A 23700-nucleotide genomic window follows, 5' to 3' on the forward strand; every position below is an offset into this window, starting at 1 on the left:
CTTACCGCTCTGTCAAATTTAATTTCTTTAACATTTCTCTGTTTCTTTCAGCATAAAGAACGTCACTCCAAAAGTAGGTGATGCTGAAACTCGTAAAGCCATTCGCCGTGCCTTCGATGTGTGGCAGAATGTAACTCCTCTAACATTTGAAGAAGTTCCTTATATTGAATTAGAAAATGGCAAGAGGGACGTGGATATTACAATCATTTTTGCATCAGGTTTTCATGGAGACAGTTCTCCCTTTGATGGGGAGGGAGGATTTTTGGCTCATGCATATTTCCCTGGGCCAGGAATTGGGGGAGACACTCATTTTGACTCAGATGAGCCATGGACTTTGGGAAATCCCAATCATGATGGTAAGAGAAGATTTCAGTTTAAACAAAATAAATAAATGGCATGAATTTTCATCTAACAGGACTATTTCCATGCTTCCCTGTCCCTAAAGTCACATAGTTTTCTTTCCTAAGTTCGCATTATTTTAGAAATATCTTCAGCTGATTGGTCTATTAGAACCCGAGGCAAAGAAGTTTCTATCTAAATGTAAGTTACAGTATGAAAATTCTTGTTAGGAACCTTTGTGTTCATTCTAACATTGTACTGTTGAATGCTTACATAAAATACTTTCATTTTGAAATTGTTTGCCATATCAATCTTACTTAGGTTTAGGGAAAATGTGGAATGTTCTTTAGCAGTGATATAAGAGAGGTTAAGAACTACCCACCAAATACAGTGGATACGAATGTACATAAAACCTAGTCTTCTCCAGTTTTTCTTTATGGCGATGCAGTGGCAGCATTTAAAGTCAACTCTTAAAGATGCAATTCCAAGAAGTGAATTAGTTTTTTTAATGTCTTTTGGAATTGTTAATTCGAACAATAATTCCAATTTACTTATATTACACATTCCCTGTAGTCAAATAAGTGACTGCATAGTGCAGTTGACATATCTAAAGTTTACCAAATCAAGATTAAAGATATTCTTTAAAGTTACTTTTTACAGAACTATAATCTGACCCTTGCCAAGCTCCAAGTTCATGTGACTAAATTACTTCCATTATCTAGGAAACCTAATTTAAAGCTAGCCTTTACATCTCTGCAGAATGGTATCAAAGAAGAATTTTTGTGTAGACATATTCTGTGTTTGATGCTTTGACAGGTTTTGGTTCCAAGCAGCCTCATTTGTCCTAGTAGATCTCTCTAAGCCAGTTACATAGAGTTTGAGAGAGTCTCTTCAACAAACGATGCACAAAAGAGGATGCACAGATATATAAAGAGGATGTTTCTGGCATACAAAAGACGATAAAGATGACAAGAAGAGCAGAACTGTCGTATTTCAATGTTACACTGACTTTGCAAACAATGAGAGGCTTTATGTAATTCCTTTCCTTTCCCTTTCTCACCTGAGATCTTCCAAGTAAAATTCAGAGCTTTTTATGTAGCAGTATTTGTAGCCTGGAGTTTGCAACAATGCTTTAAGTTAATATTTCAGGTGCAATAATTCTGCTGTGCCAAGGTCAAAGAAGCAAGAGCAGTGTACTGCACTGTGAAAGCCCTTGGTAGCAGAATGGGTTCAGAACATTATTTCTTGTGGACCAAGCCCTAGATTCTTACTGGAGCAAAATCTGTGGTATCGCACTGCTCATATTTGCCTTCTTCGCAAGTTTGGCTCAAAGAAACAACAGTGGGAATCTTCTGTTTGTGCCATTCAGGTACACAGCCAGTCACAGCACTGTGAGGCTAAATTAAGGTGGTTTTATGGGCTTTAGTAGGAGATGAATACTGCACATAACATTCAGTGGGTTTGGAGCTAGTACTTCAAGCACTCAGGAAAATCTACAGGCATTGTAGATAGTGTAGTGTACATTGAAGTCAATGTGTCAATTTAAAATGTTGTAACTCTTTTGGAGCAATTCCACATGTCAATACTTCTAGTCTGTATGAAAGTGTGCAAACTTCTGGCTATCTCATTCTCCTTTAACTTAAATAATTTTCACAGTGCAAAAGGGCACAAATGTCTTTATACAACTTTTTGTGGTTGAGTTTTGTAAAGCAGTTTTCAAAAGCTATTTCTTGTATTAATGAATTTTAAGTAAATTTTGAAGGAAAAAAAATCGAGTGAAAGCAAAATGATACTATCACTAAAAATATACTTTTGTGTATCTTAGAACACTGAAATTTTGTAATAAAAAAGTTTTTCTACTATATCATGGTTTAATAGGCATCACTGGAAAGTTCTTCTGCAAATTTAATAACTTATGTACTTTGGTGTATTCATATATACGTTTTTGAGGGACACATGTTCCTGTTAGAATAGAATAGTCAAAATAAAAAAACTAGGATATTTTATGACTGGAAAATTTGTGCAAAATACATGTCAGTTAAATATCTTACCAATGCAAGTTTTCTGAAGAGTTTTGGCAACTCCTAGTTTCATTGTTGAGATGCTATGAACCATGGATCTTAGGTCATAGTCATTGTCCAGAGAAAAGCCTTATGTCATTTTAACTCTAGAAACAGCAATGTACGTGCAGTTGGCCTGTATAGACAAAGTGCCTAATTGTATGATTGGTGACTTCCAGCGATCAGGCAGGCCAAGTTCTGCTGATGGTCTTACTGCATTAGCTTATGCCTAGGAATCCTGAAGGAACGTCCAGATTTATTTTTTTTTGTGACTGGAAATAATTTCCAGGTGGAAAAAGAAGACAAGCATGCCATTTGAGATTGACAGGAAGAAAAGACTTACAGCTCTCTTAGGCTCCCCATCATCCTGAGCTCAGTCTCAGAGCACTGAAAAGCATCAGGTTGAAAAATATATTTATGATCTAAGCTATGATTAATTTTTCCCAGGTGAGTGTAAATTTTCTTTAAGGTTCATTGCTCTAATAGTCCAATAGCCATCTTCATGTAGTGTCATTAGAAATACAATAAAAGGGGAAAAAGATTAGGTGATTTATTTTTATTTTTAAATTAACTCTTGCCCAAAGGGCTGATTTTCTGATTCCTATTCTATTATTACAGACTGCTTTGAAAACACAGACTAACTTGGATATTTAGCAGCAAAAATGCAAATATGACACACTTGAAAAGTACTAGCCTCATTCTCCACTTGTACTGTTATTCTAATGAAAACAATTTGCATGTTGTCTACCTCAGAAAAGACAGGCAACTTCTTGAAATGCTTTCATAAACTGATGCCCTTTTAAAAATAATTTTCATTCCAAATAGGATTCAGTATTCCAAGTATAGTTAATTCCTAAGTTAATTTATCCTGACTAGTGAGTTGCAGTGCCTTCATAGTTTAGGTTTGTTTGGTTTTTTGTTTGTTTTTTTTTTCTTATAATGTTTGCTTGATTTTCTTGGGTTTTGCTTGGTTTTAGTAATGTTCTAGGCTGAAAGGACAGTTCCAATAGAAATACATCATCTCCACAGTGCAGCGCTGCTTTCCTTTGCTCTCACTTCAGTGGTATGTTTTTGTGGATCGCAGACCTGTCTTATCAATCCTGCTCTGGGGAAGAGTTCTGTGCTTTGACTCCTCCCTCATTCTGAAGAATGAATAAGGCGCTTGTAGGATTAAAGACTAATGGGCCCGGCACTCAGGAAAAAAACTCCTATCCTACAATTTAACACTTGCAGGCTTTCTAAAATGATGTATTTCTTCTCTTTCATAATACCCTGTAAGCAGAGTACAGCTGGTACCTTAACTCCAGCTGAGCTGTAGGGGTCTTTTCTCCAAATTTCCTTCCGTAGTGCTGCAGGTGATGCCAGAAGTATTGGCAAGAAAGAAGGCCAAGAAACTTGGCATCACAGGGGGGCAATGGAGCAAGGACAGAATTTAGTTTGCTAGGGAAGGAGGGATATACTGGAGGATAACAGCTGTTTGGCTTTTTTTGCAAGGTAGGGAAATGGTAGTCTTCCAGTACTTTGGACAAAGTGTTTGTATGCATTGGACAGTATCCATCTTCCAGTCAGCTTTCATGTTCCACTAGTTCTTTTGGGACATCTACTTTTCAAGTTGTTCTGTGGGAGTAGGCCTTTTCACCTATAGTAGACCCCATTTCCTTTATGGTCTGCTTATCCAGGCTTCAGTGTGGGATGAGACCATTAGGTCTGTGAATTATTTGGGAGAGGATGGTTTCTTCATGCACCTTATGAAGTACCTTGCACTCCTAGGAAGTCTTATTTCTGGTAACACTTGGCAACTATGGTAGAAGAGGATGTAGGAAACAAACATTGAAGGTGAAACACTGTTTAGGAGTAGCAAACCAGAAAGGATACGAATACCACAGGAAAACCTTTCACAATCTGTACACTTAAAGATTTAAAAAGAGAAAAGAATAAACAGAAGATGAAAATCAAGTTACATAAGTAGCTATCTGAAAAATCAGTACTTATTAAGAAAATCTTTAAATCCTTATTTTCTTTTGAACTTAAGTGCTGGAAAGAAAAAGAAGTGGAGGAAAAAAAAAAAGGAAAAGGAAGAAATCTTAATATACCAGTCTTGAGGCTAGGGAGAGATTTCATTGTTCCCATGACTCCAGTCCATTTAGGTGATATATATTACCTCATTTTTTGAATGAAAAATTTATGGACAAGTAATAACGTGCCACCTAAATCCAGAAAAAGACAATGGCTTCTTGCTAAGAGTGGCAATATTCTGGAGATACTGTATTGTCAAAATCCTCAACCAACTCTTTTTTGAAGTATTTTTTTCAGTTGCAGTATTTCAAATCATTGTGATGAAATTCAAAGTCACTGCCAGGGAGCGGATGGGATAGTGACTGTCTTTTTTTTTTTAGTAAATTTTCTAGTAGCTAGCAGAAAAATCCTATGTTATGCCCTATCTTCCTGTACCCAAACTGGAAGTGGTGCTCTTATTAGCCTTAACAAGGCTCTCCCACATATTATCTTAATCTGTCCATTATTAAATCTGCAGCATTGAAATTTTTTGATGCACTGCAATATAATTAGAGGTTGAAGTGTCAGGTTCTAGTAGAACAAGTAGTGTGCTAGATTTCTGGAAGATCTGCTTCATTATGGAGTTGTTAAGCCTCAGAGCCTATAGTCTCCTCCTCCCCTATCCTCCAAGTTACTGCAGCATGATGGGCCATACATATTCATAAGGACATATAGATAAGATGCTTTCCCTATCATAAGACTGGAAATTATTTGTTTCTCCTTATATTCTCCATATTTTGTTCTAACTTCGAGCAACAGTCTTGAAAGCTGTTAATAACTTCTGCTGGGCATCAATGTTTGCTACTGTAAAAAATGGAAGGTGTATTTCTACAACGGCACAATTGAGAATAGGACTAGCCTTGCAACTGTGCCTTGTTAATGGCATGTAGTAATGAAACCATAAACATTTTCAGTAGGCCAGTTTTCCTATGTGAAAATGCAAATTACAAGGAAGTCAAAACATATATTATATATGGTACTCACTAGATTTTAGTTCATTGCCTCATTCCTGTGACTGAAGGTTGCCTATGATGCCTTAACAGGACTTTGAGAAAGAGAGAAGACAAGATTTGATCTAAGACCTGCTAAATGCAATCTACACAGTGGGGCCCGTTTATGAAGTGACGAAGTAGATATATGTCCTTTAGTTGATAGTTTTCTCAGTAATTTAAAGGCAGACAGTTTCAAAAACTAAATTAGTCTCAGACCCTTCAGTTCTGAAGTAAGACCCAAGAGAGGGACAGAGGAAGAGTCTGAAAACAGTCTTCTGAACAGTGACTTCAGAGAAATCTGTTTCTTCTTTAGAAATCTGTGTATCTTGACTAGTTCTGCTGGCAGACCATAAGGGCCATTTCATGGATCAAGTTTGTGTAACGTTCTGATATTCCCTGGCAACCCCAACCCATCAAAGCCAGGTTCCTTGACTAGTGACTATGCTCAGAAGTTACATTTTGGCAGATAGTGGCAGGGAAAGAAAGAAAAGACTGTGATGAATTTTGCAATTAATAGTCAGTGGCACCTGCATGTTGAATGAAACATAGAACTTTCCTGTCAGTTGGGAATGACTGAGATCTATCTTCTTCGTTGTTATTGCCTTACATATTTTCCACCAATCTCTTTTCCCTGGATTTATTGCATGATGTATTATAAAAGTAGTTCCTATTAAATATAGAAAAGCTCTCAGATGGAATCCTAAAAATTATGGCAGAGAGAGCAGAAAGGAAGACATTCGGAGAAGGGGCCATCATGGGTGAAAAAATATACACTATGTTCTAAGAGAAAGCAAAATCCATTACTGATACATATCATCATATATTTTATGGCTTCTTAATTTATATATTTCCTTTCCTCACCTGAGAGTGTATGAAAACATTTTTGCTATCTGTCAGAAGGTAAACATCTCTAACTTAAGGCATAAACTCTTGCTCCTATTAAAAAAAAATTGCATCAGTTTATCAAAATTGATTTCTCATCTGTCTGGCTACATGCACTTAAGTTAGTTTAAACCTGGTTTAAAGCAGTTATTTTTTCTGGGAAATTACTGAATGCACCTAAGACTATTTAAGGGACTGTTAAACCAGTTTGAATGGAGAGCATACTATTAGCTAGATTAATTTAAGATTGACCTACTTACACAAGTGCAGCTTTTTAAAACAGAGAAAGATTTAGAAGTAGCTCTTGGGAAAAACAAGAATTTCTTGGGAACTTAGGTTTCAAGCACATTAGACATGATGCTCTAATGTACCAATTACTGGCTAAAATCTGACCATAGAACTGTGTCATCCAGTGCCCGAAAATATTTGGCAAAAACTAAGTTTAAGTTCTCCTTAAATAGACACAGTAGATCAGTAATGGTAGTTTGATACTCTTATCTTCATATTCATATCTGCAAGAGAAACAGAAATCAATGTGAAATGCATGACTTCTTACCTCTGTATCAAATTTACCAAGGTAGCTACTGTACCATACTGAAATTCTGCAGAAAGCAGTTCTTCCATCAAAGAATATACAAGAAATAATAGCAAATGAAACTTCATTACTAAAGTAATAGATGTTTTTAGTGTACTGTTACACTTAAATGTAGGGAGATTACTGCAGAGTGCTTCCATTCTTGTGGAATATTTGTAACTTGTATATACATGAAACTGTTTTCAGGAAAACAAACCCAAAATTTCAAGAATTCAGTAATACTTCTGTTAACTCTCCAGCATTCAAAAAATGTTCAAGTTTTGCAAGCAAGAAAAAGAAAAAACCCAAGCCTGTCACTTTGTACCATGCTGTTTTGTAGATTGCCAAGTAAAAGCTTCTTGGACCTGATGCAAATACAGTATCTAGTGTAATGTACTTGGACTCTAGTTAGTGCATAGATTCTGCTGTGGGCACTATGTTGGCAGCCAAGAAAAATTTATGAAAAACTTGATCTCTGAACTGCATAGATCAACTTGTAGTAAATTTCTTTTGGCTGCCAGTGTGGTTGACACAGTGCAGGAGATATATGCTGCTGGAAATATGAACCAGTGGAGTTGTGAAAACTAAGTCTCCTAAGGGAGCTTTGTGTCTCAAACCATGCTCGTGTCATAGAATCATAGAAGGTTTTGGGGTGGAAGGGACCCCTAGAGGTCATCTAGTCCAACCCCCCTGCAGGAGCAGGGACACCGCTAACTAGATCAGGTTGCTCAGAGCCCCATCATATGCTATGTTTAGGTATAAAGACAGGCAAGCATTTCAGGTTAAAGGAAGCTCTGTATTACAATATTACCATGACTATAATTTCATAAAGCATAGTGCTCTTACTTGATTATATATATTTTAATAAGCTCTTATCAATATCAGATTTTATCTGTAACCAAGCAGTGTGACCTTGCAGTTTTCACATGCTTGTGTTCCAGTTCTGTACTAGGATAAATATGTAAAAGATATCTTCTCTGAATTTGTATTGTGTTATATTTGTATGTATACTTTTAAAAACAGAATTGCCAACAGGGGTTCGGATCAAAGGTTATCTCCAGTTATGGTTATTAACAGATACCTAGGGAAGAGAATAAGAGCAGGGCAAACATATGGCAACAAAATCCCACCATATTCCCTCTTAGCTTCCAGCAATCTGTGGCTCATTGAATTTCTGAGCCACAGGCCATATTTCTGTGTTTAATAGCCTTTGAGGGATTTCCTTTCATGAATTGGTGTAATCTCTTTTTGAACTCATGTAAGCATTTGGTATCCACAACATCCTGTGGCAATGTGTTCTCTAGCTTAAACAGATGTGAAAAACTACCTCTTTCTGAATTTTGAACCTGCCATTGATAAATTCGCTTTAAGTAGACTGGAGCTCATATTGTGAGGAAATAATTTCCTAATCATTTTGTCTTTGCCATTCATAGTTTTATGGACCTCTGTCATATCTTGTTTCCAGGATAAAAAGACCTAGCCTGCTGAGTTACTTCTTTGCTTATATGTAAGTTGTAAGGTTAAGGAAGCACAACTTTATTTTAAACTGAATCTATTTGACTGCAAAGTGAGAGAATTAGCAATATTATAAAAGATGGCAAAACCCAGATATTAAATTTATAGCATTGCACAGTGATGAAGATGCCAGGATAATATTTAAAAGAGCTTTGCAAGCTGCTGACAAATGGAGTAACAATTGATTCTTTTCATTTCACCATTCCCCCTGAAATCCAATTTAATCCAGGAGTCAACTAATACAGATAACACTTGCTAACCTCAAGGCTTCTGGTATCTAAAAAGTAAAACCAGTCTTTTCCCATCAGTAAGTGCATGTTGTGCTGATAGAACTTAACAGAGTAATCTGTCTTCAACCCTCCGTGGATTATACTTGCTTGGTGTGCATATGACCGCCTGTTCCATATCCAGTCACCCCAAGATCTTACGTAAAATGGTAACTCTGAAACATTCAGTGTCTGCTGCATAGAACGTGTCCTTGAAAGTATTATTATAGGATGTAAAGCTGCACTTGAGAATAGAAAGATGCCTTTCAGTTATTGGAGAGATGGAAAATGATTAAAAAATACACCATAAAAGGCTCTGGCTGGCTTGTGAGGACTCAGTCATTAGGCATAGGGCTATGCAGATAGGAGAAGAGGATCTGTCTGCTAGACCTCATTTACTGGCTGGAAGCCAGATGATGGAAAATGCTAACTGTTGGCAAGGAAATGACCTCATTTTTATGGTTTTTGGGGAGGTTTTTTTGCTTTCATGGGCACCCTTTTGGCTTTGAGAAAAGCACTTCATTTACATGACATTAAAATGGAAACACTGGCAGTCAATGAAAGCAGTCTTGTGGATGAATCCAGCCCCATGTTCTAGATGTGTGTTTAGCTGGTTGCTTTTAACACATCCCAGGGGCTATCAGTGTGCAATATCATGCTCTCCGCTTCCTTCTTGACCTAAAATTGCCAAGTGCACTATCATGCAAACTAAAAGAGAGGCTGAGGAATACCTCAAGAAGATGGACTTTGTGATATTTTTAATTAAAACAATGGGAATGTAGACTGTTACGCACATGGTACATTATGCTTTTTGTGTCTGTAGAAGCAAGGTGATATTTACGTTGTGGCTTAACTGGAGAGATGGTCATGATGCAGGTCGTAAACCAAAAAAGGCAGTGTAACCTGAGCCACTAAATTGCATATTGGTTCCATCACTGTGTAGGTAAACATAGATCATTGCAAGCCTATGTGGAGTAGTTAGGGAAGTTGCAAACTCAGTTATCCATTCAAACTGCAACTGGAGGTTATTTCCCACATACTGGGGCCAGTAGAACAAACTGCTTGCATTTGCCATCTGCCCCAGTTTGTGATCAGCCAGCCTATCTTAAACTGCTAATGGAAAGTGTTAAAGCAAAGCTGGCTGACTTTGCATGGAAATAAATGAGGAAAGTTCTACATTGTCTGTTACATCAACTTTACTGCCAAGGAGACATCTAGCTGAAAGGCAGAATGGATCCTTGCAGACATTTTTGGCAACTATTACACCTACATTTGCAGAAAAAGAACTGCCTTTTTAATTTTTTTTCAAAGAAATCTTTGTCTCAAACAACTGTTTATACAACAATAAATATGAGTTTATCTTCCCAAACTGGGTTTATCTGATCAGACAGTCATATTAGTATATTAAGAGTACTGAGTTACTATGGGGAAATTCACCTGAAAAATGTTTGTTAAAATTATTATTAAGTTGAATCTAACAATGTTGGGTTTGGGGGTGGTTTTTTGGGCTTTTTTTTGTTTTTTTTTTCTTTTTTTTCCCCCTGCAGTATGCTAGAAAAGAGCATTGGGAAGGCTTTTTTGTTCAGGAAAACAGATGTGTTTTAAATGTCTGCATACATAAAATGTGGGCTAGCTCCGTCATGATTATTTTTATGACCCCACAACCCTTCACACACGGTTACTGTGTGGGAATGACAGGGAAAAAAAGAAAAGTAACACCTCACACACAACAAATAAATAAATCTAGCTCCTACATTAACCTTTCCTCCTCTTACAAAGAAACTTAGCAGATTTTGTGTCCTGGATCTGAGTGGGCTTCATATAGTTCTTGAAAATGACAGGAAGTTACAGAGGAAGGGGAAAAAAAAGGAAAGAATTTAACATATTGCAGTGTTGTTTTTCTTATGCCCATGCATCTTTTTATAAGTGTTCTCAATCAGCCTACAAAACCCCAATATTTCTTTAAAATGTATGCTATAAAAATAATACTATTAAAACTAATGCTAATAATAAAGAAACTACCTTATGACCTATGATATTTCACACCAGAGACTGAACTTCAGGTTCTTGAAAGATTACTTGCTATGGAGAGCCTGTGAAAAGCCATGCTCTCAAACATGTTGGGTTAAAAAAAAAAAAGATAAAATCACCTTTATTATTGCAAATATGTTTAAATCAGTTTACAAGTACAAAATCACCTAATGAATTAATGGCTTGAAATTATTTTTTTTTCTTTTCACTCTGATCTGCTAGTAGAAATAATTTAGGAGACAGAAACTATCTTGGATCATCAAATTGTCCCTTTAAACAGAAAGTGGCATTTCTGTCCTTTAAAGCAGGCACCAGGCTTAGCACTCCAACTCTCATGTGATCCAGAGATCTCTGAGTCTCTGTTTGCTCCTAGGACCACTTCATGGAGACTTTTTCACCAAGACAGCAGCTTTAGGAAATCTGACTTTTCCCAAAGATGTTCTATAGAATATTATTACTGCACTGCCCTCTCCCTTCCCCTGCCATTTCAGGGGCAAACAGAATCTGAAAAATCATGTTGCCAATTACTATGGATGTTGTCATGGTTTCCTGAGAGAATAAGACAAGAATTTTACAGTAATTGCATATTTATTTATCTATTAGGCAGAAATTTAATGGATTGTTGTTGAAAAAGTAGAATGTAAGATAACCCTAAAATATAAGGTAATACTATATATCACTTATTTAAGAATAGTATATGACTAACTAATGAAAGTTTTTCTACAATATCTGAGTTCTCAAGTCTAGAGAATAATTTGTGCTTTATCCTGAAAATTCTTCACTTCAAAATGCTCAGACTGTATGCTCTTGAGGCCAAAATGTTTTTAATCCATGTTTAGGCTCCTTCCTATATGGCTTGGGTTTCAAAAAGTGCTGAGCAGCTAACACCAATACCTGGAAACACCTACAGCTAAAACATCAGGATGGGAAAAAAACATGAAAACAGAAAAATCCAAAGAACCAGCTAAATTAAAAGAACAATTTTTTTTGTGCAAAATGTTTTGTTGTAGCGGACAGGTTTAAGTCTCTACTTCAAGTCAATGATGAATGCTTCCTGGTTTTGTACATGTATCAATTAAGTCCATATCCTGTACTTTTATAATCAATGTTTTGCCACTGACTTTAATGAAAAGACCTAAGTCAGAAGCCAGAAGACTTGAGGGGGTGGAATTTATCTGACCATATGTTGATGTTTATATCTGAGTTAATCTCATAGAGTCCCTTTAGAGTTAGGGGAGAGATATATTGCCTTCCTGGGTAAGATTTGTTGCCTCCTGAAGTAGGTGTCTAAAATAAACTAGATGAATCATGTCCTGAAATACCTGTTTCTCAGCACTGGCTGTGAAAGGTGCAGGTACAGACATTTGTGTTACAGTTTTCTGCAGACAGATGACTTCCACCAGTGAATTTGAATTGTGTGCAATTTCAGATTAGAGGAGAACTGAAGTGATAAGTACTTCCAAATAACAGTGCCAACTGGGGTCCAAAGAAATCTGTCTCAGCAGCAGAGATGCCTGTTTTGGGAACAGTTCAGTACTACACTCAGTGAAGGTGATTACTGGTGTAGGCTATCCCCTGTCCCTCTCAGTATGGCAGGACAAACACTCTCCTATTGCTCTAAATATGGCAATTCACAAATGGATTAGACCACTTAAATTTTGAAGGCATAGTAATATGGTAATGTGTAAACAAACTTTTAGTTTCCTTTTTCTAAGGATCACACACAGCTCCTTTCTTACGGTGCAGTTTAGGAACTGATACAATGTAAGTATGAGAAAGTGGGGTTATCACGGAGCATTCAGGAAACTGAAGATACGGTAGTGACATAGGATTAATGTTGCTAACTGTACTCCAGCTAGCAATGCTAGCAGAAGCAGTAAAAGTACTAGGGCCTGAGCTTCAGGAAGAGTTCGGAACTACAATATATACCAACAGTCAGCCCTTAGCTGGTTTGTTTTCACTGATCACTTCTGCTACTGGCAGGGCTGGCCATGGTGGCTGGCAGAGGTGCAGAGGTAATGGTCCCAGGCCTGTCTGAGCGTGGGATGTGGCAGAGCAGCTGTGGGACCAGTGTGCCCCCAGTGACTCTGTGCTCCTGCTTTCCAGTGGGAAGCTCTGGTCTGAGAGCCGTCAGACAGGGGAACCTTCTTCCCTGCCTATGCCAGCCACATGCTGTGGTCCTGCTCAGCTCTGAACTCACAGAAGGGAAAGTGTGCCAGGATTGACTTCTGCCCTGGCTAACATTCCCATGTCCAAGCTCTGCTGCATGTTGGCAGGGGCAGCTAACTCCTGCCTTCATCTTCCTCTCTAAGCATCCTCTTGCATAGGCTTTCCTCTGCTGGGAGGCCCAGGAGGAAGGCTTGGCTACCTAACCATCTCAGCCTCTCCAGCATCATTTGCGCTGCCCTCTGCTGTCTTTCATCCTGGAGGCTGCCCCTCCACGGCAGGTGCTGAGGCACCTCCATGCTGACAAATGCCAGGAGTCAGTCGCTAGTGCCAAACTGACAGATTCTCTGAGAGCTAGAGAAGCTTACAGTCGTTCCTCTAGTTAGGGTGAAAGAAACATCTGTATGGATATACCCACTAATAGTAGCAGATTTTCCAATAGATCAGAGCATTTCATATGAGTAATTTTTAACAAAGTAAAACCAAAGTAGCAGATTTGTCTTTCTGTCACTTTCTCCATATATTTGATCCCCAGTTTGAAGTTGTCTCCATTTAGAATGTGGTATGCACTTGGATCAGGTCTCCCTTTGAAGTCTGCAAACTTCTTAGAAAACATATCTGCTTTTCAGATCAGAGAATTTTTAATGATTTTTTTTCTTCTCCTAATCACTTTGCCAATTAGGATTCAAAATTCCCACTTCTTTTATCACCAGTCCAAGAAAAAAAAAAATAAAATAAACAATTCTATCTTGACATTTTTTCTTAGTAGGAAATAAACAAGCAAAATAACGGTGTAGGAAGAAGAACTGTTCATATAAAATTCCCTGATAGGGTAAGAATAATAACCTGGTTTTGATGGCTTTAATGTGGGTTAAGTTAGAGGATGATATTATTACTCTCAGTATTTTAACTGACACAGGTTAAAAATTTATCTCTGCAGAGATAACACAGATTTACACATAAATTAAATTCTATGTCCATTCTGTTGTGGGGATTTCAGTGTTCTGTAGGACCCTTTCAGATTTCTGTCCCATGGAAAGTTACATTTATTGTGAATATTGGAAGCATGACTTTGACCTTCCTCCTAGCAATTACACATATTTCTTCATAGTAGGACACACAGGAAATTAAGGGAAATTAAGAAAAAAAAATACATTAAGGGAAATCAAGAAAATAAAATCATCCCTTCAGAACAAAAGCAGCCACAGTGTTACCATGCCAGTATTTTAGCTGGGTGACTTAGAGACAAAACCTAGATTTGTTTTTGTCAAAGGCAAGGATTTAATATGGACTCATGCACCATTGAGGTTGTTTTATGTTTATTCTCACCCGGACTTGCACTTACGCAGGAGTAGTAGAGAAACATCCATTCCCGTCACATGAATGACCCTCAGGGACAGGCCCGTGGAGGGTAGCTGACGAGTGTGTGATACACGCTCTTTTCATGGACATATCCAAATCTTCAGTCCCAGCATGTGTGCACTCTCACAGCCTTCAGAAAGGAGTTTTAAATATTTCTCCAGCTTATTGTTCCCACAGCAACAACTAAAAACAGAAAAAAGAGACGATAAGAAAGAGTATGAATAGAGAAGGCTGCTACGGTATTTGCAGCATTTGTAATTACATTGACACTACTGGAAAAATAGTGTAAATATTATTTAGCAATCTGGTCATTTGTAATGTTATGAGAATGACCATTGTATTTTCAAATGTTTTTACTGGAGAGACCTCGCTGAAAGAAATTAATTTATGAAGATCTTTTCTAGGAAAATGCAAAATTCCATTATAATTTCAATTTAATTTATTTAAAATTATTATTGTCTAAGGGTGACCATGAAAATACACAGAATGAAACTTTTCAGTGTGTTAATCAATATGACTTTATTACTAAGAGACTGAAAATGCCATTTGAGAATAGTATACCCATTCAGTAGCAGACTGAGTGATGAAGAAGTTAATCCCAGGAGATAAATATTCAGCATAAGTGTTGGTTTTCATAGTTTCTTAGGTTCACTGTCACAGCAGGGTTTCCTCAAAACACGAAATGAAGCCATAAGCATTATATTTGCAGAAGGAACACATACCATCGTATTTACACCTTTTTGGGAAGCAGCAAGCTCTCGTCTCTTCTTTACCTCCCCTAGGATCATCTCCAGCTGATTCACTTCTCACTCTTTGGAGAAGTTGGTATTGATTCACTAGTCAGAATAGTTTGTGAAATTTTTCAGTATTAGTGATTGAAATTGTGAGAAACAGGGTGGAAATGCCCTTACATCCCTTCTTTTTTAGAAAGAAAATTAAAAATACATTAACTAATAAATTCTACCTATTTCAAGCAATTTACTAGAAAGTTGTAGAATGTACTCGGTACTAAATCTAAGTAGTAAAGCAGAAATTCTTACCTTTTGCATGTCATTGCCTTCTAAAATACAGGCTGATCTGTATTATAAAAGAGCGTGGGCTCCATTCAAATATGTTATTTATCAGGCTCCTGACTTCTTGTAAATTATGCACACAATATCCAGAAGCAGTAGAATACTGCCAGGAAGGACATACACAGCTCTTAACTCACATGTCCTTGTCATATCTCATCAATGATCACTGAGTCACCTGAAGACAGTCTTGCCTTATAGGAATATCCCCTTATCAAATTTCAAGCGAGCAAGTTTAAATTTCACACTGATCTGTTGATCTTTTTAAAATAGAATAGTTTTTAAGAATATACACGTGTCGTCTCCAAGCAAGTAGATGAAAAGAAGATCATCAGGAGTACCCAGCATGGATTCACCAAGGGGAAATCATGCCTGACCAATCTGATAGCCTTCTACGATGGCATGACCAGCTGGGTAGACGAGGGGAGAGCGGTGGATGTTGTCTACTTTGACTTCAGCAAGGCTTTTGACACTGTCTCCCGTAACATCCTAATAGGGAAGCTCAAGAAGTATGGGTTGGATGAGTGGACAGTGAGGTGGATTGGGAACTGGCTGAATGGCAGGGCTCAGAGGGTTTTGATCGGCGAGGCAGAGTCCATTTGGAGGCTGGTAGCTAGTGGAGTTCCCCAGGGCTCAGTACTCGGCCCAGTCTTGTTCAACTTGTTCATCAATGACCTGGATGAGGGGACAGAGTGTACCATCAGCAAGTTCGCTGATGACACAAAACTGGGAGGAGTGGTTGTTGCCAAGAAGGCCAATGGTATCCTGGGGTGCATTAAAAGTAGTGTGGTCAGCAGGTCGAGGGAGGTTATCCTCCCCCTCTACTCTGCCCTGGTGAGACCCCACCTGGAGTACTGTGCCCAGTTCTGGGCTCCCCAGTTCAAGAAAGACGAGGAACTCCTAGAAAGAGTCCAGAGGAGAGCAACTAGGATGATTAAGGGACTGGAGCATCTCCCCTACAAGGAAAGGCTGAGAGAGTTGGGCTTGTTCAGCCTGAAGAAGAGAAGACTGAGAGGGGACCTCATCAACACATACAAATAATTTAAGGATGGAAGTCAAGAGGATGAAGCCAGACCCTTTGCAGTGGTGTCCAGTGACAGGACAAGGGGCAATGGGCACAAATTGAGACATAAGAGGTTTCAGTTGAATATGAGGAAAAACTTCTTTACTCTGAGGGTGACGGAGCACTGGGACAGGCTGTCCAGGGGGGTTGTGGAGTCTCCTTCTCTGGAGATATTCAAAGCCCACCTGGATGAAGTCCTGTGCAACCTGCTCTAGGAGAACCTGCTTTAGCAGGGGGGTTGAACTAGATGATCTCCCGAGGTCCCTTCCAACCCTTGCAATTCTGTGATTCTGTGATTCTGTGGGTATAGGTATACTAAATTATACAGAGAGTATATTAGTACACACTTTGTATAAAATGAACTGCCTGTACCTCCCCTTCTGTCTGCAAATATATATATCAGTAAGTCAACTTGCAAAGATTTTGGTGTATATGATCGTTTATGTAATAATAGAGTGAAAGAAACATATTTTTGTGTCATTCTCTTTTTGTCTCAATGGAAAAAAGTCTAAATGTATAGATATGCTATTGAAAAATGATTGTTTAAAGTACAGTGTGTACAAAATAGATACATACAGAAAATAGGTATACTATATATGATACATCTTTATTTAAAGCCACAAAAATTTAGTTTTGCTCTTCATTTTTCAAAGCTACTGCACCACTTCAGCTCCATCTTTTAGCAAAACTTTCTTTCCAAAATAACCACCACACTACCAAATTTCAGTGCCAATGGCAGTTTGATAACATCAATCAACTGTGTATAGTTTCTTAGACTGGAAAATGTGGCACCTTTATTTGGGTAAGAGTATGCCTATGATTTATATTTAGGTCGATGCATAGTCTCTGTATAGCATATGTATGCATATGTGGTGCTTATGTAAGTGCATGCATAATGTATATGCTCAATTCCACTGTATTGCAATAAGGTCAGAGAGAGAAAGAATCTTCTTCTGTAACTGACTGTTGAAATAGCAGATTCAAAATTCTGTCCTGTCTGGGAAAAATAATAATAACAAAGATACAAAACTTTTTTAAATTTTATTTCTTTTTTTTTTTCCTTTCTGTATGCTCTGTAGAGAAGAATCTCACTCTAAAGTTCGCAGCATTCAGCCCACTGGGATTAGCAGCGTTGGTTTGATGAGTCAATGGTACAAATGAACATAATAATGAAAATGCAACTTCTAAATACATCAGAAATGGATAGCATGTGTACAGTATTTTCTGACGAACTGTAATCTTGACTTTGAGGTACTGCCTTGTTGATAACAGGGCTGTAATAGAAGTCTTTCTTGTACAAATTTACATTTCAAATTCATATGGATTTATTCTGAAATCATCTATCTGTATCACATGAAAAATGAAGTAGAATAATCTTTGGAAGAAACAGTATATGTCCATGTGTAAAACACTGGTAGTTTTCCAGTTTGTCATTCGACATTTAGACTTTTTGTTTTTCTCTGGATGGGAAAGTCTTCAAAATTGAGGTCACATAGCATTTAAACGATGGACAACTCACACTGGTAGTTTTCCAGTTTGTCATTTGAAATTCAGTTTTTAGACTTTGTTTTTCTCTGGATGGGAAAGTCTTCAAAACTGAGGTCACATAGCATTTAAACGATGGACAACTCTTGAGCTCACAATGTGTTATAGCAGTTAATGTCACGTGCCAAGGAGATGAACCAAGTGACATGCCCTGAGGTGTCATTTAGTGCTGCATTAAAAAGATGGCCAAGTGGTGAATCAAAGGCTTGCTAAGCCATTAGGTTATTGCTCTTATAAATTAAGCTCACATATCATTTAAAACAGGAAGGAATATCTTCACAACTAGGATTCCTTAGTAGCTTGCTGTGGACAAACATACTAGCTTTGTTTATCTGTAGACATGAAAAATAGCGTATGTATTAGTTACAGGGAAAGGCTTCCCCATACACCATACTCCACAGTACTGGCTGTTGAATATTTGATATATTAATACGTATTTATATTCTGGAGTTTGGGCAATGATTGTAAAGTCAGGCAGATTTAGTGCCTAAAATAGTTTATAGCCTCAGAGAAAAGTGTCAGTATAAAAATAATCATTTTGTCTTAGTTCTTTACACACAGTATCTTTCTTTTTCCTTGTGAAATCAAACGAGATAAAATAAAAAACCCAATTACAATTTTTTGAGCTTATATCCATTCCATTCCAAATCTCCATGCTAATGGGGAACACAAGAACAGAGATGCACAAGCTTTGGACTTGTGAAGTATATTTTCCAATATTTCTCTACTACTCTATTGACAAATACAACAAGATGTAACTGAGACTATCCACCATCGTATATCCTGCAGTGGCAACTTTCAGTTTTAAAGTCATCATAGCCATATTTAGTTTAACTCTGTTACTCATGACTTGTTAAAGTTTTGTGATGGTGCTTCATTTTGCTAAGTGGGCCAAAATGTATGTTTCTACTTGGGTAATGTACACTGAAATACAGAATCATTTTGGACTCTGTCCCTCAAGGGGGGGAACTGAAAATATTTTAAAAATTATATCCAATGTCAGTACGATAACAAAGCTAGCCTGAGCTGGTGTGAATGTTTACTTGCCTTTACACTCCTTCATCTTACTCTGACCACTGGCCAAGGAACTGCAGTTGGCCTACTATCAACCTTGCAGTCATAAGTACACTTCCGTGCAGCCTGGAGAGAAAGAGCGAGCGCTCAGGGTTATCATTCTGCGCTCTCAGTAGCTAGTTACCGTAACATTGAGATCTGCTCCTGAAAGCAAAGAGGGTCTGAGTAGTTGTTGCCTAATTGGAGAAATCTATTTATATGCAAAGGAAAAAGGATAGAAGCTAACACAGTAGTAAGTCCTACCTGCGTTGGTCTCAGACAACACATCTTGAACTGGTTTAAACCTCAGCTTCAACTGCACTAAGTTATTTGGGTCAGTTTAAATTCAGGATGCCCTGGAGACAATCATGACTCTTGATGGAAATTGTTATGAATAATGGGGCTATTTGACTATAAGTATAAAATATGTTCCCTGTTAAATCACTGTCACCCCAGGCAAGAATATTATTCCCCCAGCTTTTTCCTGTGACCTTCTCCCTTCCCCCGTTATCCATTTGCTCCAAGGGCTGCTCTGTCTTTACCACATTTAATAGTACCCCTCATGGCTACAAGTTGCATTGCAGGAGGTGGAAATTATTTTTCATAGTCCTTTTGCCTTTTTCCCTGTTGGACTTAGGCTTTCACTAAGTCCAGAGTCAGATGCTGAATATATATATATATATTATTTTTTTTTACAAACCACCCCTATCCAAAAGACAAAGGGAGAAATACATACTGAGGAACAGCCACCCCATGCATAATATCTGTTCTCTGACATAGTCCCACTGTCTTTTAGAAGTAGTACTTTGGAAGTTCTCTACCAAATCCCCATTATCTGTGATCCCAGAAGGAAGATATGTCAGTAGATGACAGTGTGTTTTATTTATTTCCCTGTTACTATGTAATTCACACACCTTCAAGGTCAACATGGAACAAAATATGGAAATTCATGAGGACTCAGTGAGGACTGATAACCAAAGGATGTATTGCTTCTTAATGCACTGCGTAACTGGCACAAATAAAGAGAAGCAGTAGACTCTTCCAAACCTATTAACCACTAACTGTTTTCTTGCAATTTTAGAAATTGTAACAGGTTCACTTCCCAGAACTCCTACCTCAAACAGTAGAGGTTGAATACCACATGTAAAACACTCTTTGATGTACTGATACTGAGCAGCCTAACAATAGTGATAGAATCAAATACTATTACTTTAAAACTATTTCAAAATAGTTCAGTAAATACTTTGGCCAACTTACTAGTACAATTATTAATATAGGACTTAGAGTGATTAATATTCTTAATTATGATGTAGAAAGCACTAGTCTAGGAGGCAAATTCGCCTTTCATGAAGTCTGAAAAGGAAAAGAAAGTTGCATCTTAAGTATATGAGCTAATGTCAAGCAAAGAAGTATTTCATTCTAATAAGCCTGGGTTAGAACTCTTAACTTTCATAAAAATGCAGAAAATAATTGACAAATAATGTGAGACACATCACAGTACAATAGTTACGGTACAGTGACATCTTCTTCCTTCATGTCTTTCCATCTTTAGCTTAGAATTTTTTAACATTATATTAATTATTCCATTATAAGTGCAGAACCTTTACAGAGTTGCTCCTGTGCATCACTTCCAATGCTGAAGTTAGCTACAGAAGCTGTGGATAATTCATATGGGATAATGTCAAGATCAGCTTTGACTGCATATAGAAGGGCAGATTCAGATATCAAAAGCATTCGTCACTGGGATGGTCAAGCTTATCAACCCTGTTACAAGAGCACATTGAGAATCTGCTTTACTATAAAAAAAAATGTATCCAAGAAAAAATATTGTAATGAAAATATTTCATCTGGAAACCACATAATTATAAATGATTGGATAAATTCTTCTCATTTCTGAAAGCACATTATGTCACATTAATTTTTGAAAGACGATTTTTCTGCACACTTATACTGAATAAAAGAGCAAGAGCATTTAGTTTTCCTGTTTCTGGATTAAGAATCAGAAAGACATTAACAGACTCCCTCAACTAAGCACAGTCGTAACTGTTTCCATGCTTTCAATCAAATGTTTATTTTACAAACGTCAGCATGGTTCCATACATCATGAAAGCATCTATTGCCAAGTGTTTCCCCTTTCATATATACTTGGGAGAAAGTTTATTTCTTTGTGTCAACAACAGGAAATACTTGACAAAATGAAATGCTATCAACTAAGGTCTGTAACTATATATGTAATTTTTTTTGCTAAATTAAACTTTTTAATATTATTACTATTAATATTATAATCATACTTATAATTCTAGACCAAGTGCCAGCAGTGGAAAGTAACTGTCTACCCCCGAAGAATTTGCAGAATATAGGTGAACACTGAGTTAACACTGAGCATTTTCTTGTTCCACTATAGAACTGCCACAGTATAGGCCTTGCATTATTTACACTGCTTTTTCAACAAAAACTACCTACTGTAGGTGACACCTGTTTCACTTGAGTCCAGCCATCTGAAAGTTACATGTTCAGCATAACTGCTGTTCTAGAATACTTCTCTTGCTACTGGGACAGGAACACATTTCTGGAGGATGATTCTTCCCATCCCTAGGTGGTGGAAATGAGCAATATCCTGGTTGTGACCCTCTCCAAGTAACCGAAATCTTTCTCCTGTTGTAAAACATTTTTCCAAAGCCTCATTATGTCACCGGTTGACTACAGACAGAATCTGTACAAAAGACTCACAGAATGATTTGCTGAACTCAGTCTTAGATGAATAAAAATAGACAAAATTAATACCATGCAGGTCCAGCTCTGAAATTTTTATAGAAATAATCCCATTGGCTTTGATTTGTGTTTGCTTCACAGAGTGCCAAAACTTATAGCTGTGTCTAATACCCTGCAATAAAAAAATGAAAAGATTATTTTTGAAAGGAAAAACAAAAAGGTTGCATCAATCTATAACACAAGTGTGTTATTTTATTTTTTAGACCTACAAACCCAAAAAAATTCTAATACTTAAGTAAGCAACTACACTTATAAGGGAGTTACACAATGAAAAGAAATAAGGGTATCTTATTTTGAGAAGGATAGCACAACTCCCATATTTTCCTCATTAGGATTTCAGTCATGGTGATTCAGAAATGGACAACATCTACAAATAATCAGTAGGTGTTTGATTACAAGTGCTTGGATGACTAAGTTGCCTGTGGGGTTTGTCCTAAATAGGTAGTCCTCAGTTTGTGGAGTTTAACACATACAACAATGGTATTTTCCTTTTGGAACTATGTCTTTATGCAAGCATTTTTAGTCAGGTTCACTGCAACATCAACTTCAAGTCAAAAATTGCACACAAGCCTAGACATGAGGTATGACACTTGAACCCTACATTAACTGTGTGCATCAGTTAAAAAAGATTACACTTAAGGCATCTGTAAGAGTATCATATAATATATGTAACAATAATGGTTTCCTTGTTTAAAAAAAGGGAAAGCTGCCTTCGCTACCACATTATGCTTATGATTTATTAGTAAGCATTACCTTGTAAAATTCAAATTCAGTGAAAATGTCTTGCAAGTGCAGAGTCCTCCACTTGTGTTATTTCTGTTACTATGCTTATGGTTTCAAAGGTCTTTTCTTCCTTTCTTCTCTTCACAGGAAACGATCTGTTTCTAGTTGCAGTGCATGAACTTGGACATGCTTTGGGCTTGGAGCACTCTAATGATCCCACTGCAATCATGGCTCCATTTTACCAGTATATGGAAACTGACAACTTCAAACTACCTAATGATGATTTACAGGGCATCCAGAAGATATATGGTATGTCATAATCTAATTAAGCAACATAAGTTTTTTTAGTTTTGAATACATTTAAGGTCCTCCTGTCCATACCACGTCTCCAGAAGAGTTTGTCAGTGTAAACTCTGCCAGTTGTTATGCCAGAGGCCTTCTTGTGAGTAGGCCAAAGATTTTGATGAAGCTTTATTACTGCGTTTCTCACTGTTCACAATTTGCATTCAAATTTTTACTCAGCTAGAATAGTAATTTTAAATGTTTTGAAAAGCTATAAATAAAATATCTGAAAAAAGAATCCCAAACTATGAAAATATTAAGAAATGCAGGCCTTTAACCATAGCAAGCTTATTTCTACAGTAGTCCAAGATTATGTAACTGGATTAATTGATTGCTTCTCAGTTTATCAGTTATAATACTAAACAGTTCCCTGGGTGTACAAAATTTGTGGTCCCAGAAAGACCCTTTCTTGTGATAAATATAGCAAATTGATTTCAAAAGAATGTTCCTACCAGCCTAAGATTTTGAACTACCTAGGGGGGAAAAGGCCCCCTTATTTAAAAATATGTTTGTTTAGGTTTTCTGTGGCCTGATATAAGACATTTGTGATGTAAATAAATTCTGCATAAATTGAATTCAGTTTGACAAGGCAAGGTAGTTGAAACAAAACCAAAAAAAAAAGCCAAACCGATCACATTATTCTGATTATGGGTTGAATGTAACACTAACTCCCATATTATTGTTCCTTACATTTCCAAAGACATGCATTTGTTCTTAGTTTTAAAGACTTTGATTCTGTTGGTATCTGTTAAATAGTCAGGTATTTTCTTTAAAAATATAACTTATTTTTCTCTCCTACATTGAAAAATCTGTGGTATCTCTATGTTAATGCTATGTATCCAGTACATATCATTTGGAATTGCCTTGCTTAATATTCCCCAGTTAATTTG

General features: G+C 37.1%; 1 protein-coding gene across 1 annotated transcript in view; it reads left to right on the plus strand.

Moving 5' to 3' along the window:
• Window positions 1–23700, plus strand: part of MMP16 (matrix metallopeptidase 16) — a 180041-nt gene that overhangs the window by 106979 nt on the left and 49362 nt on the right. The window contains exons 4-5 of the mRNA XM_009635560.2: window positions 52–356; window positions 22616–22777. Coding sequence (XP_009633855.1) covers window positions 52–356; window positions 22616–22777 — 467 coding nt within the window. The remainder of the gene's footprint in view (window positions 1–51; window positions 357–22615; window positions 22778–23700) is intronic.

This window comes from Egretta garzetta, unplaced genomic scaffold (genome assembly GCF_000687185.1).
Source record: "Egretta garzetta isolate BGI_Z169 unplaced genomic scaffold, ASM68718v1 scaffold453, whole genome shotgun sequence".
NCBI classification, from domain to species: domain Eukaryota; kingdom Metazoa; phylum Chordata; class Aves; order Pelecaniformes; family Ardeidae; genus Egretta; species Egretta garzetta.